The 16,270-nt window shown below is 36.6% G+C and overlaps 1 protein-coding gene across 1 annotated transcript in view; it reads left to right on the top strand.

Annotated features, from left to right (window-relative positions):
- Positions 1 to 16,270, top strand: part of FAF1 (Fas associated factor 1) — a 183,376-nt gene that overhangs the window by 41,700 nt on the left and 125,406 nt on the right. Inside the window, exon 7 of the mRNA XM_015810912.1 lies at positions 5,664 to 5,769. Coding sequence (XP_015666398.1) covers positions 5,664 to 5,769 — 106 coding nt within the window. The remainder of the gene's footprint in view (positions 1 to 5,663; positions 5,770 to 16,270) is intronic.

Raw genomic sequence — 16,270 nt, forward strand, 5'->3', positions numbered from 1 at the left:
ATTCTTAATAAACAGCTTACTTTTTTAGGGAGAAAAGATAGGGTACTAGGTTTGCTAATTGTGCTAAATTATTACTATAAGAGATGATGGAAAAGATACTTTCATATAGAGAGGAAAGAAGGAAACAATTCTTCTACTCTTTTAATTCTCCAGAGGTCAAAATGATTTCACATGGAATTCAGTGGGGTTTTTTTTTAAGTAAGCCGCAGAGAAACATATTGAAATAATCACTTCACAGTTTCACAGCAACTGTGCTAGATTCTCTATTTCTTGCCCACAAAGATAATCTCATACAATATCAACACATAGAGGAAGGAGCGTTTTAATAGAAGAGTAAGCTTTTTTTTTGGATAAGAATGTAAGTTAGATCTAAATTGCTAGTGACATCAATAGATGCACAGCTAAATATTTTCCATTATTTTGGGTGTGGGTGGGAAGGAGCTTGAAAAAAACTAATTACAGAAGCTAAAATTCTGCAGCTCAAAATATGGTTTTGTTGCTAGATTTCAGCTCAATATCTGGAGATTTTTAATGGTTGTAAAATGCAAGTAGAAAGATCAGAAAATATATTTTTATTGGAGCAGAGGTAATGAAGGAAATAATTATCCCTTCTCATTTTTGTATAGATACTATTTATATAAGAAAATCCATGTATGTGAACTGTATTTATATAATTAATGCTATATTTGTTCTGGCCCTTAACATACCTTTTTCAGAAAGTCTGTTGGCATTAATTAGCTGTTTGAGAAACTGAATGTCGAATGCCGTTTGTATCAAGCTATGTATCAGTGAGGGATGTTTTAGATTTCTGACATCGTTAGTACCTTATTTTTGTAAAAAACAAAACAAAAAACTATCCAGCCAAGTTAAACATATGTAAGTTTAAACTTGAGACATATAGTAGAGTAAGTAAAATAATTGATTCCAATGATTGGAACAAATAGGATTCTTCTGTATGATTTTGCACAATTAGTTATTTCACAATTAGCAGTTCTGATAGTGAAAAAAGATGAGAGATAGGAAAGACATATGTACTTTGCACATATAGTCATTTCCCATTCCTATATAAAGAAGATTTTTCCAGTGCTATATGCATGGTTCCCAACCCCATGTTTAAAACTATGCAGAAAAACTAGATGTGAGATTTAGTCCTGAAGATCAGGACTTTTCAACCTTTTCACCCATTGTACCACTTTTAGGATATGGCAACATCTGTTCAAAATTACAATGGCACTGAAAAAAGTTCCCCCCAAGCCACAGCCGAGCAAGACACTGCCTGCTGTCTGAGGTTTTCATTGTTGTGAGCATTTCTGTTGAGGATTGGCAGCGGGGGTGGGGTGGGGGATGTTTGGTTTTTATTCCCCCCGTCTGCTGGGTGGTTGCAGCAGGTTTTGGTCAGTTCACATGACCCTGGGACACTGACCGTCATAAATATGAATCAGTTGCCAAGCATCTGAATGTAAATCACAAGACCCTAGAGATGCTGCAACATTCCAGCAGATCGGCGCTTCTTCTGGGCTCAGCAGAAGCGCCAGGATCAGTGCTGCTTTCCAGCTGATTGGTGCTTCTTCAGGGCTCAGCAGAAGCACCAGGACCAGCGCCGAGCTCCTGCTGGACCCTGGTGCTGATCCTGGTGCTTCCACTGAGCCCTGACAGCCCTGAAGAAGCGCCGATCAGCTGGAAAGCGGCACTGATCCTGGCACTTCCGCTGAGCCCTGACAGCACTGCAGCTCCAGCCATCTCTCGCTCAGGCTTGTGCGGTGCTGCCACCGGTTTAGCTCAGTCCCCTCCCCCGCTACTTTTCTAGGATGGTTGTGTACCACCTGCCAGGTGCCAATGTACCACAGGTGGTACCCGTACCACTGGTTGAAAAGCCCTGCGTGAAGATAATACATGGAATACTGTCCAACCGAAAAATCTTATTGAAATTAGCTTCAGTAAGTTTCAGTACAATACTTGTTAATAGCTAAGTGTTTTCAAATGTTTAGTACTTCAGTAGAAAAAAATGGTTAAAATAAGTTATTTAATAAATAGAATTTTACCGAAAGTGTTTCTTAATGTATAATTGCACATATATGTGTGCGTGTGTGTGTATGTGTAGTGCAAGCGTGTGCGTCTGTGTATCTGTATCTGTTTCACCAGTATGTATATGTATCCATTGTCAGCTGTGATTATTCTCAAGATTATACATGCTAAAAATGTTCTAAATACTTGAATTTAATATTCAGTGAACTCTTGGTTAAGAATTATCTGATTTAATGAGTTATTTTATTGGAGTCATATTAATATTTCATTGGACAATGTACTTCTAATATAGAATTTTTTTCAAGTAAATTAGAGTCTAATCTAATTTGCTATGTCTTCTAATGAGAGTAATGTGTATTAATATAACTGTAAAGAAAATTGTGTTTTGCATTATGTTACCAGAATTTATGTTGCAAACATGTATCCCTGTGAACTTTAAATATATATTGCTGGCTAAACCATTTCATATCACATTTAGCCAGCAATCTTATGGACAATGATTCCTGAGTACATTCAAATGAGGACAATGCAATTTACTTCCATGTATAGAATTGTGTTGCCTAAGATTCCCCTACCTCTATTTCAAACAATTTGAGTGTGTAATAATACTAAAATAATCTGAAATCAAATACAGTGAAGGAAAAATTATTTCATCCCCTGCTGATTTTGTACTTTTGCCCACTGACAAAGAAATGATCAGTCTATATTTTTAATGATAGGTTTATTTTAACAGTGAGAGATAGAATAACAACAAAGAAATCCAGAAAAACACATTTCAAAAAAGTTATAAATTGATTTTCATTTAATGAGTGAAATAAGTATTTGATCCCCTATCAGTCAGCAAGATTTCTGGCTCCCAGTTCTCTTTTATATAAGTAACGAGCTGAGATTAGGAGCATTCTCTTAAAGGGAGTGCTCCTAATCTCAGCTTGTTACCTGTATAAAAAACATCTGTCCACAGAAGCAATCAATCGGATTCCAAACTCTCCACCATGGCCAAGACCAAAGAGCTGTCAAGAATGTCAGGGACATGATTGTAGACCTACACAAGGCTGGAATAGGCTACAAGTCTATTGCCGAGGAGCTTGGTGAGAAGGTGACAACAGTTGGTGCAATTATTCACAAATGGAAGAAACACAAAATAACTGTCAATCTCCCTCGGTCTGATGCTCCATGCAAGATCTCACCTCGTGGAGTTTCAATGATCATGAGAACGGTGAGGAATCAGCCCAGAACCACACGGGAGGATCTTGTCAATGATCTCAAGACAGCTGGGACTATAGTCACCAAGAAAACAATTGGTAACACACTACGCTGTGAAGAACTGAAATCCTGCATTGCCCGCAAGGTCCCCCTGCTCAAGAAAGCACTTGCATAGGCCCATCTGAAGTTTGCCAATGAACAGCTGAATGATTCAGAGGAGAACTGGGTGAAAGTGTTGGGGTCAGATGAGACCAAAATCGAGCTCTTTGGCATCAACTCAATTCACTGTATTTGGAGGAGGAGAAGGAATGCTGTCTATGACCCCAAGAACACCATCCCCACCATCAAATATGGAGATGAAAAAATTATGCTTTGGGAGTGTTTTTCTGTTAAGGGGACCGGACATCTTCACCGCATCAAAGGGACAATGGACGGGGCCATGTACCATCAAATTTTGGGTGAGAACCTCCTTCCCTCAGCCAGGGCATTGAAAATTGGTCGTGGATGGGTATTTCAGCATGGAAATGACCTAAGACATATGGCAAAGGCCACAAAGAAGTGGCTCAAGAAGAAGTACATTAAGGTACTGGAGTGGCCTAGCCAGTCTCCAGACCTTAACCCCATAGAAAATCTATGGAGGGAGCTGAGGGCTCGAGTTGCCAAACGTCAGCCTCAAAACCTTAATGACTTGGAGAGGATCTGCAAAGAAGAGTGAGACAAAATCTCTCCTGAGATGTGTGCAAACCTGGTAGCCAACTAGAAGAAACGTCTGACCTCTGTGATTGCCAACAAGGGTTTTGCACCAAGTACTAAGTCATGTTTTGCGAAGGGGTCAAATACATATTTCACTAAATAAGATGCAAATCAGTTTGTAACTTTATTGAAATGATTTTTTCTGGATTTTTTTGTTGTTATTCTGTCTCTCACTGTTAAAATAAACCTACCATTAAAATTATAGATTGATCATTTCTTGTCAGTGGGCAAATGTACAAAATCGGCAGGGGATCAAATAATTTTCCCCCTCACTGTAATAGTGCATCATTCTTTGCCAGAAGAATGGAAATAACAGTTTATTAGAATCTGAGTAAAATGGCTCCCTGTAATCTTGACTGATTTTCTCTTCCATAACTTGAAAGAACTATGGAAAGTAATTTCACAATAGTGTAAAGGATCAGAGTTGTGTTGAAAGTACAGTTGGATGTATGTGCTTTAAAACTTGATATTCTAAGCACAGCTTTGGAATCTTTGATGTTCTCTCAGCTTGGTTATTTTCTGGCAGACATTTCATTACCATACTACATAACATTATCATTCTAGAAGGGAGTGGAGTTTGCTCTTTTTTATATGCTAGTGGCTTTCCCTATCACTTCTTTTCCCAGATGGTGTCTATATAAAATACATACATGATTTTTGTCTTTTTGTTCCTACTTAGCCCCTTCTTCTGTAGGTTGAGGGACCTCTGGAACAGCATGGAATTTAATGTGGGATGCTGAGCTGATAAATTTAGATGAGTAATTCTGAACCTTCTGAGAGAACTGAAATATTTTCCACTCATTGGGGCTTTCTGATGTCTATTATTTTATTAGTCTGTATTTACCAACATTAATAAATACTTCAAACAAAGGACTGTTGATGTAATTATTTCTAACATTTATCCAAATCAAGAATGTTCAAGAATTGACCTATCATCCTGTTTTTGGTATCATTTATGTTATCAAAAGTTGACATCTGAGGCTGTAATGTCCATAGTTAGAAAGAAAGGAATGAATGTTCCTACTATTTCTGAGAACTGAGGTTTTTTTTTTATCATTTCCGATTTCTCCCAGATTACGTTGGAAAGATGAACAATTGGTTGTAAACCTGAGTCAAATTCACTTGGTGTTTCCTGAGATAATCAGTGAATCCTAGAATTTTCCACATGTCTTACTGGCAACTAATTGGACAACAGTTATGAACATTTACCCTGCTTAGCTGAAAAGCATAGCTGTCATGTGCATGCACAAACTTGGCATATAAATACATAATTATCTGTGTATTTGTAAACACTGTTAAGCATCATCAAAGCTTTGACTTTGAACTTAATTTAAAGCCTAGAGGTCTCTTAAGATGTGAGTGTGTTGTATGTGAGACAGATGGATATTGAGTGTGCATACAGTATTGCAATAATTGCAGTAACAACTGTGTTGCGAAAATTGCAAAGGGTTGAAATATAGCCTCAGATACTCAACTACCTTAGAAGGAGTTAACAGGTCAGCTCCCTTGGTCATTCTCCAGTTGCTTCCTTGCCTTTAAGAGCAAAAAAGAAAACGATAACATTGTGCCTGGACCTGTCTCTGCAGAGTTTTAAGGTACTCCTGGGGTTTTACAGCTAAATGTAAAGCAAGTTGGAACATGTTCTGCTCCTGATATTCTTGTTTTTCTTTCAACCCTTTCAGTGCCCTGCAGGAATCATTAAATCAAAACTTCATGCTGATCGTCACCCATCGAGAAGTCCAGCGGGAGTACAACCTCAACTTCTCAGGAAGCAGTACCATCCAGGAGGTGAGCTCTGTCTCGCAGCTGAAGAATAAATGTCGCTCATTATAACTAGTGTCAGCTTTGTTAAAGAGGGCTTATGTATTCAGGCTGCATACTTCCTTTCATGTTTCATTATTAGGTTTTTAGCTTTTAATTAAGTGGATGATGAAAGATTACTGTAGGTACATCAGATGGTGTAACCGACATATCACATTTGCATTAGTTTCACCCCAAAGCGGTTGTGTGTTTGTGAGCATGCTGCCAAAGGTGAGGTAGGGCTATTGGATAGGGCTTCTTCTTCCTTTATTTAAAATTGTACACAGTTTTCTTACATACTTAGGTATTTCTTGCATCAATTGCATTGCTACTTGTCATAATCTTGATTAGGAATGGGACTGCAGAAGAATGATTTCTGTTTAAAAACAATTTCATTGTCATTCCGTAAAACAGCCACCAAGGGGTGATGTTGCAAAGAAGAGTTCCTTGCTAATTTGTCCTGAAAAGACAGAAGCGCTTCCTAAAGTAGTAAATTGCCTTTAACTAAAAATTCAATATTGTCATAACCTTGTTGTATATCAAAAATTGAGCAATCAGATTTTTGAAGTATTTTTTTTTGCTTACTAATTCCAACCTATTTATATACATGAGGATTCCAATTGCGAGTGTTCCTTTTGAATCTTTTTTTCCCTTTCATTATTGTATGAAAGATCTCCCCCTCCTCATTTAACACAGTCGCTGGCATCTCAAGAAGCCAGTGCATGTGTGAAATGATCTGTATTATGATCACTTTTTTTTAATACTATCAATTTTTATATTGATGTTGTTACGGTATTAGCAGCGTGCTTCGTTCATGGGAGTAGCTGCTGGAATGGGATAGCTAAAAGGATTATATGGTTTGGACATTAGCCTCTTTTCATTTGTTTTTATTTGAATTCATTTTAGTACCAATGATATTAAATCAATATAGCGCCTCCTTTGCATAATTTTTTGACTCTTACTAAGATTACCATGAAGAATATGAACCTATTGGCTAAAATATATTTTTGTCTCTTATGTAGTTCTTTATATAAAAATCATTACATATGTACATACATACATGCATGCATACATCTTGAAGCCCCCCAACAACCTATATATTATAACATATATATGTATATGTACCTATGTATATATGTATGGGTGTGTGTGTGTGTATACAGTTAATTGCAACATGTAAACAGTAAACAATTACAGCTGCTTGTGATGTAGTTACAAATGTTTACTGCAATTGTTTTGCAAAAAATATGAAAATTTCAAATTTTGATGAAAATCAATTCCGTTATATATAAAATAGACATGATCCCCCTATTTATCCAAGGCCCATAGAATTGTCTCCCATAAAATTGTCTCCCATTCCTAAATATAAAATGAAATTACTCGGCCCTTCAAGCTTTGAATTGGAATCTTATCCACTTTCAATAAATATATGTCATTAATTTCAGGGGCAACAGTTCTGGATTGACTTGCTTTATTACAAATTTTGTGAGTCAGTATGGCTGAATTGCATTTCTATACTTTTGCTCATTAGTTAAAGCTAAACAACAGTGTATCCTCCAGAAAATAGCACCATGATATTCAGAGTAGATCTACTCCATCATAAACTATTTCCAATACTCTAGAATTTTGAGAGTTGTTTATGTGCAAAACGAGTCATACTTGTGGGTTGTATTTTCTTTCAGTTCAAAAATTGAATTTAATCTTTGATTGAAGTGTTAAACTGACCACCTACTAACACTCAGTTTCTGAAGTTAGTTCTAAATTTTCTTCTTTTATTCAAATATATTTTTTTAAATTAGGAAGTTATATGTACTCCGGTCAGTAGTAATTTAATTTTATGTGCAATTTTCACTTATCAACCACCAGAGGGCAGGAAGGTCTATTCAATTATTTTTCCAAAATGCTAGCCAGTATTTTCAAATTAGCTTCCTGTGTCTTAACAAAAAGAAGTATAATGGCTGAGTTATTGTTTGATATGCAGATAATTGGCATATTGTGTGAAAGGAGACTTAATTTCATCCTTTAAAATTAAACAGTGAGATTTTAAAAGATATAAAATATTCATTAATGCTCAGTGATTATAAAGCAGTGGCATATATTTATTTTACCTTTATTACTGTTTCGATGGGAAATACAGCAAATACTTTGCAAATCGAGTTAGCCATACTGACAAGTTGAAATGTTTAAGCAGCATTAGCGCAATCTACTTGCACCTGATAGACTATGCAGAAAGATTCAAAATGTCTGCATCAATTATTAAAAGAAACACTTAATATTCCAGAAATGTTTCAGGTCTTACCACAACTATTGGATATAACTATCTCTCTGCTTCTTTGATTTAGGCTATTGTATTGCTGCAGTGCTTGCAAACAGTACTAATACACATTTTTTTCTTGTCTTTTCCAAACAAAATAGTTCATACGAATAACATTATTTTGCTGGTTTCAAGTCAATTACTAAAGAAATATGCATTGAAAAGGTACTAAAATGAAGACAGGTATCTAAATAAGAATAACAAGTTGAGAAAGAAATTAGTGAATATCTTTACGAATTGCTTTTTCTTGCAATTTGGTCTATGGAGGTATAAACAGAAAGGTAGCGACCATATTGTTTTCAAATAATGGATGCTTTTGTGTTTGGGAAATCCCTCAAGTTTAGTACAGTACAGACTTGTAATTCAAAATTGAATCCACATATTATATTCATGTCATCCTATATTCTTTCTCACCTTCCCCCCATGCAGCAGCCAGATTTAAGATGGACTGAATTTGAACTGTTTTTTCTGGTGTTAAATTTTTATTATCTTTTCTTCCACTGGTATAACAAGATTTAAAACATAACCCACACTCATAAAACCAAATAATGAATGCAGGTTATCATCCCCTTTTGTGAACCTTTCTAAAATGGAATTAAATGGGTTGAAGAACATAAAAAGTTATTACTAAACGTTAATTCTGCTGGGTACATCACAGATTAAATTGTATCACAGATCTATTCTGTTATATCACTGACTTAGGATCGAATAATTATCACGGACAATTTTGTTTCTTTAAAAAAATTAGTTTAAATTCCACAATACTCTAGTGATGAATTTTTAAAACATGAATACGTAAGTTTATAAAATGGGACTTCAAAACAGTTTTAATGAGATTTGATTTTAAAACACTTAAAAGATTATTCAAAATAGTTCTTTAACACCACCATTCCCAAACTTGCTATGTGAGGCATTAAATTATTTCCCTTGGACATAGAAAATATTGCTATAATGTACTATTATTAACATATTTGAACAGACACAACTAGTTTCTTTGATTCTATTGCGACCTTTAAATTATGGTGTTGCAGAAATAAAGCCAATTTCTCTGCCATTAGAATAAGCTGATGACCTTGATATACATCCTTATCACTTATGTCAACCTTTGCGCAAAAGATAAGGTATCACATGGTGATGTGGCAATGAATGCTATGTTTAACATGATTCAACTGCAGCTAAATGATTTATTTTAACATAGATATTCCACAGTGATTTGTAGAGATTTTTTAATACCAGTAAAAGAAAAAGAAATGGCTCTAAAATCAACCAGACAATCCCAAAAGCATGTTTTATAAAGATGTTTTGATTGAAATTGAATCGGTACATTTTTACTCAGACTTTTTGAGAATCTAAGAAGTAAAGCACCAGGGAGACTGTATAAAGCAGTGGTGGCGAACCTATGGCACGTGTGCCAGAGGCGGCACTCAGAGCCCTCTCTGTTGGCACGCGCGCCACCACCGCCAGCAGCAGGTCCGTCAGGCTGCCACCGCCGCCCAGAGCAGGAGCCTCACCAACCATTGTCAATTGGTGGACTGGAAGAAAAGGGAGGGGGAAGCATTTTACATGCGTGCATGCGCGCACGGGGCTGCGAGCACGCACACGCTGCAAATGGGGCGGGGCTAGTGCCTGCATGACACTCACTAGCCGTGCCCCATTCTTGTGTGGTACAGCGCCTTGCATCTGCATCCTGTGGCATGGCGGCAGCCATTTTTCCGCCTTGCAACACAGTGGCCCATTTTTGCACCCCTGGTTTTTGCATGGCAGAGGAGGCCTTCAGAGGCGCCTCCCTGCCCCCCCCCCGAAGGCACCACAATGCTGATGCGGCCCTGGCACTTTGTGATAAATAAGTGGGTTTTGGGTTGCGGTTTGGGCACTCGGTCTCTAAAAGGTTCGCCATCACTGGTATAAAGTATAAGACATATTGAGCTTGAAATTGGCAGCTTCCTTTAAGATTATTACTAACATAGTCTGCAGCTCCACAAAGCGTTAAATGAATATAAAATATAAAATAAAGCACCCTCCACTCATGTGAGTAGAACTTCACGTGCAAGCACAAGTGCCCGCCACTCACCAAGTGGAGCTTCCCATGCCATCACTTCCCATGCGCTTGCCTGCCATCACTAGTAGGGCCTGGTTTGAAACAGGCCACGGCCCAGTAGTGGGCTACAGCCCAGGATCTCCATGCTCTTCCTTTCTCTGTTATTGCTGTTATATTGGTGGTTGTATGCTTTTACGTTTTTTAAAATTGTTTTGTAGTTTGGATATTGTTGTAATTGTTGTGAGCCGCTAAAAGTCACTGACATGAGATGAGCAGTTACAATGAATGAATAAATGAATGAATTTAGCATAGTAGTCCTAGGGTGAGTGGATTTTTACTTTATGACGGGCATCATTAGTTTTATATTAGTGCCCAGGATATGAAAAAATTGTGTTTTGTCAAACTAGCTGATTTCTAGAAATATACTTGTCAACTCTACAACAAACCTGGCTGCAAGCTAATGGCTATTTCAGCTGGGAATGAAGAGATATACAATGGGATCTCCGGAGAGTGTCTGGATAGGAACCAGTTGCTATTGACTCAGAGTTTGGTTTTTAATTTTGGAGAATAAAGAGAGCATTTCATACTGGAATGGGACAACTCATCATGGCCAACTCACTGTGGCCAAACTACCATGGCCAACCCACTCACTTCAGCATACTTTCAACTCTTCTTGTTAAACAAGGTAAAAAGTTAGTTTTATCACTTTTTAATCAGCCTTAGGGGATGTGAATGTGTAGCTGAAGAAGTCTCTTTTCAATAAAATATTGAATTATTCTATTATGGTTTTGCTTATAATTTTCAGCTGAGATACTTATATTGAAAATTAAAAGAGTCTATTTTTGTATGCATTTTGTTGTATATGTTATAGTACTATAATCCAATATAAGACATGTTGAGTTCAGTTATGCTAAATTGCTTTGAGATTCTAGAAACAGCATGGCTGGAGATTATTTTGTGGCTGTTTGTAGAATCACCTGTCTTCGGTGGTTTCTGCTTGTCTGGTAAGATTTGGCAATGTGGCGCTGTCAATACTTTCTGTCAAGCAATGTCATCCAGTGGGACCCTGGAAGCATTCCTTCTCTGTCATGTATCCTGCCCTCTGGAATAGCATGTCCCAGAGATCTGTATATCTTCCATCCTAGAAGAATTCCACAAATATTTTAAAATGGCTGTGCTCCCAAGCCTGGTGTTAAGGTAGTTACTGAGCCTCTGGCAGATTATTTTTTCATGTATTGTGTGTTTTATCTAGGGACACATGTGATTTTCTTTTTAATTATTTTCCTTTTTTTTAATTATGTAAGCCACCCAGAGTCATTTTGTAGTTGGACAGCCTTCTAAATCTACATCAAAGTCCAAAACATCTTGATGAAACTAGATTGAGGAAGGCTATTTTAAATATACTAGATGTGACCTTGAATAGAGTTGAGAAGCAGCAAGTACTAGGTAATGAGAAGAACAAGCTTAACACTCCTAAAGAAACCAGGCATTGTTCCCCAATGAAGGCTTGGTAACTGCCAGATAATGATAATGACCATCTGGAGAGATTGACATCACTGAATCCCCTAGGACTCTATTTTTTCCCAAGGGACCATGAAGAATATAAGCAATTTTGGGTGATGCCATGATAGGATTTGAATAACATTTCTGCTTCAGAGATTGGTGACCTGGTACTCATCACCTTTTCTAGACAAATCTAAATTGTAGGAATTATGAAATCCTTTTGGAGAACCTGTGATCATAATAACAAGATCAGCATTTGACATGGAAAATCAATAGTTTGTTGAAGTTGTACTGATTAGGCAGATTTAAGATTTAATGTGGATGCCTGAGCAAGATGTTGGGCAGCATGACATAACCATGTCCAGCAAATGATTGGACATTATTATGTCATGCTGTCTAATACCTTGCTCAGGCTTCCACACCTGATTCTTAAAAAGAGTTTGCTTCTATAATGATAGGAGATTCCCAAAGCAATAATATAATCTTAAAATAATAATGATTTTTTTCTGCAGAGTACATTTTCTGACCCCCAACAGAATCTTCCTAGCAGACCACAGGTAGAAAACTTATTGCAGAAATTGTGTTATCCAACACATAGTTAAAAAACAGAACTGTCTCTCCTAGAATTACAGAAAGCTTTGAAAACCCAGCTTTGATCCCAAGCCTAGGACTGATATTGTTATTTGCTTAATAGCCCCTGTTTCATTTTGTGGAATTCATTATTACAGCATTTTAGTTTGGGCTTCCTGTTGATTTAATACTTTTAGTTTTTTTATGTTCTTTTTTTAGTTTTGTGGGCCACCCAAAATCCACTAGAATTGAGCGGCCAATAAATTTAAATTAAAAATGTAACAATTTTAAAGAGTGTTCTTTAGTGTAAAATCTACAATATCAAATTGGCCCCTTTGGCCTTTCAGCTAGAATCTGGAGATTGTATACTTATATTTTTGGGGTTAATATGGAAAACTGCTTTGGCAAATTCTGCATCAGTTGTTTAAAGGGAAGGCAGTCACCCTTTCAGTATTAATATAATTAAGGGCTACAGTCATGCTTAAAAGTTTGTGAACAGTTTTGAATTTTCAACAGTATTGCATAAATATGACCTAAAGCATGATCTATTCTCCGTATAAGTCCTAAAACTTGATAAAGCATTTTTAATTAAACAAATGAGTAAAAACCATTTGTGGCAAAAGTTGGTAAACCTCTGGGATTATAAATTCATTTGAAAGGGAAATTAATATCATGTATTTCAATCAATGGGATGATAATCAGATGGTGAGTGCAGGAAGTCTTGTCTTATTTGAAGAACAGAATTTTGGGTATTCATTTTCAAAATCTGATCTTCACAAGACAGGTATGTGGAAGGGTGTCATGACGTGAACAAAGGAGATTTCTGAGAGCCTCCAAAAACATTTGTTGATGTTTACCAGGCTAAATATGTATTTTGAAAGTGTTTGGATTCCAGCAGTCCACTGTCAGGTAGATTGTATACAAATGTAGGCAATTCATCCCACCTCCCCCTCTATCCAGTTCCTGCCCTCCCCATTTTTTAATTGGGCTCTGTATTTACCTTGTGTAGTATTTTATTTATGCCTTTTATCTTTGAACAGTTTTTATTTTTATGAGCATAAGCTGCCCAGAGTTACCCTAAGGTAAGATGGGTGACCAATAAACTTTCTTTCTTTCTTTCTTTCTTTCTTTCTTTCTTTCTTTCTTTCTTTCTTTCTTTCTTTCTTTCTACCTACCTACCTACCTACCTACCTACCTACCTACCTACCTACCTACCTCTTCCTTCCTTCCTTCCTCCCTCCCTCCCTCCCTCCCTCTTTCTTTCTTTCTTTCTTTCTTTCTTTCCTTTCTTTCTTTCTTTCTTTCTCTCTCTCTACCTACCTACCTACCTACCTACCTTTCCTTTCCTTTCCTTCCTTCCTTCTTTCTTTCTTTCTTTCTTTCTTTCTTTCTTTCTTTCTTTCTTTCTTTCTTTCTTTCTTTCTTTCTTTCTTTCTTTCTTTCTTTCTTTCTTATCCAACACCATTGTTACCCTTCTCAGGAGTACCAGTGATCACACCAAGAGCAAGGAGTGCAAGGAATGTAATTCTCCAGGAGGTCTCAAAAAGCATCTAAGGAACTAGAGGCTTTATTTCACTAGTGAATGAATGTTCATGAGACCACCATCAGGAGTGCACTAACACCAATGGTGCGCAGGGCAGGGTGGCAAGAAGAAAACTACTACTCTCCAAAACAAATATTTCTGCCTTTCTACAATTGGCAGATGAGATCAAACTAAAAAATTTTTGGCTTGTATGAGAAGCATTGCATTTGGCAAAAGACAAATGCTGCATTTCAGCATAAGAATCTTCTCTCATCTGTGAAACATGGTGGTGAGGTATCATGGTTTGGGCATGCTTTATTGCTTCTGGACCAGGATGGCTTGCCACGATTGATGGAACTATGAATTCTGAATTGTACTAGCATATTCTATAAAAAACGGTCAGGGTATTTGTCTGTGAACTGAAGCACACAAGGAAGTGAGTGGCACAACAAATCAACAGTCCAAAATGCATTTGTGCAAGCAAAGAATGGTTAAAACAGAAGAAAGTTAATGTTTTCAAATGGCCAAGTCAGAGTCCTGACCTTAATCTTATAAAAATGTTGGGGAAGGACCGGAAGTGGGCAGTTCATGGAAAGAAGCCCACCAAAGTCCCTGAATTTAAGCAGTTTTGTAAAATAGGCTCAGATTCATCCAAGCCAATATGTAGGACGAATCAACGTTTATCAAAAATGTTCAGTTGCAGTTATTTCTGTCCATGGGCACCACACCGATAACTGAAAGCAAAGGTCCACATTCTTTTGTCACACACAAAGATGTAGTTTTAGATCACTTTCCAATTATAATGTTATTTATTTATTGTTTATTTTTATTATTTCATTTCTCTTGATTTAGTTTTAGGACTTGTGTGGAGAACAGATCACATTTTAATTCTTATTTATGCAGAAATATTGAAAATTCAAAACCATTCACAAACTTTTAGCTACCATTGTAACTAGCTGAGAAGAGAAACACATCTCGGTCATACATTTGATGAAAATCTCTGCGTAAAGTGGATATTTTCCATTGATTGCGTGCAGCCAACTGATTTTTCCCCCTATTTATATTTACTGAAAATTACAAAGAAGCAGTATTGAATAAACAATAAACAGCAAGAGAAATCAATTTATATTCTTTTGCTTTATAATAACGATATCTAATATCTAATGTTTTAATATAACAATATCATCAAAAGTCAGGAAAGTACATAAAGGAACATAAAGAAGGTATGTGCATCTGTGAGAAAACATTGGAATCTTCCTTTTTTGATAGAGGAGAAAAATCAGAATAATGTTTTTAGGAAGTATTCTTATTATATATATGTAGTTTAATAGATTACCTTTACTGCTGGAGTTACTAAATTTGTATGACTCCTGCAATGTAGTTTTGCAAAATTTAGCAATTTCTATCTTGATGTCTGTGAATAAAAGCTATATTATTTCCTTGTGGGTGATTTAATTTTATTGGTCAACAAATGGCAGCAGAACTATTGAGAAACTGCAAGAATGTCTGAAATAGTAGTATACTCTTATGCCAATTTCCTGCAACTTCAAGATCTGACTATCACTTGCATTATAAAAATCCACTTTTTTCATATTTTCTCCAGCATAAGGTGATACTATTTGTATTGTTTGGAAAAGAACTCTGCTTGCAGCATTGCTGCTAATGAAGCATCAGTCCTTAAACTATTACGATAGTTGTGTTTTCTTGAACGTTTGCTGCATTTCATTTGATGGTCGTATGTCATATAGACAGACAATAGAAAATGAATTTCTATTTTCTTGCCCCACTTATGTTCATGGAAGTGATATTCTTTGCCAGCATGCACATCCACCAAAATGTGGGAGGGTTTATGAAGACTCTGTACTAGAGTATTTGGACAATCCTATTATTGATGTCATGTCAAAGTAAAATGCTAACATGCCAAATTTAAAGATTTGATGGTGAATTGGTTTGGCTGTTTCTGGCACAAAGAATTTAAGCTCCCAAATCTGAGATTTCATGCTCACTTCTCAGAGTTCGGTGCTATTGCCACATAAATATGATGGAAGTAAATTATATAGCTGGAACTTGCACTTTTGTTTCAAGAGATGGATTAACAGAAGGACCTTCAAAGACAGTGTCGTGTGAATTTCTAGCTTATTTGATAATATGATTGTAAATGCTTAACTAAGTTTTTCCCCTCAATGGAAAAGCTTCTGAGTATATTGGTTGAGTTGTACAAAATAAAACACAAATAGTATAAATATCTTGAGTCTTGTGTGAAAAAGCCAGGAGAGATTTAGTGGTTTCCAGTTTCTCTAAGTATTTAATACAGGTGTTAGGGCAGACTAACTTCCCCTCAAGTTAATAATAATAATAATAATAAAGTTGGAAGGGACCTTGGAGGTCATCGAGTCCAACCCCCTGCCCAGGCAGGAACCCTACACCATTTCAGACAAACGGCTGTCCAGTCTCTTCTTAAAAACTTCCAGTGTTGGAGCATTCACCACTTCTGGAGGCAGGTTGTTCCATTGGTTAATTGTTCTAACTGTCAGGAAGTTTC

The sequence above is a fragment of the Protobothrops mucrosquamatus genome, unplaced genomic scaffold, assembly GCF_001527695.2.
Source record: "Protobothrops mucrosquamatus isolate PMUCROS unplaced genomic scaffold, P.Mucros_1.0 scaffold24, whole genome shotgun sequence".
Taxonomy (NCBI): domain Eukaryota; kingdom Metazoa; phylum Chordata; class Lepidosauria; order Squamata; family Viperidae; genus Protobothrops; species Protobothrops mucrosquamatus.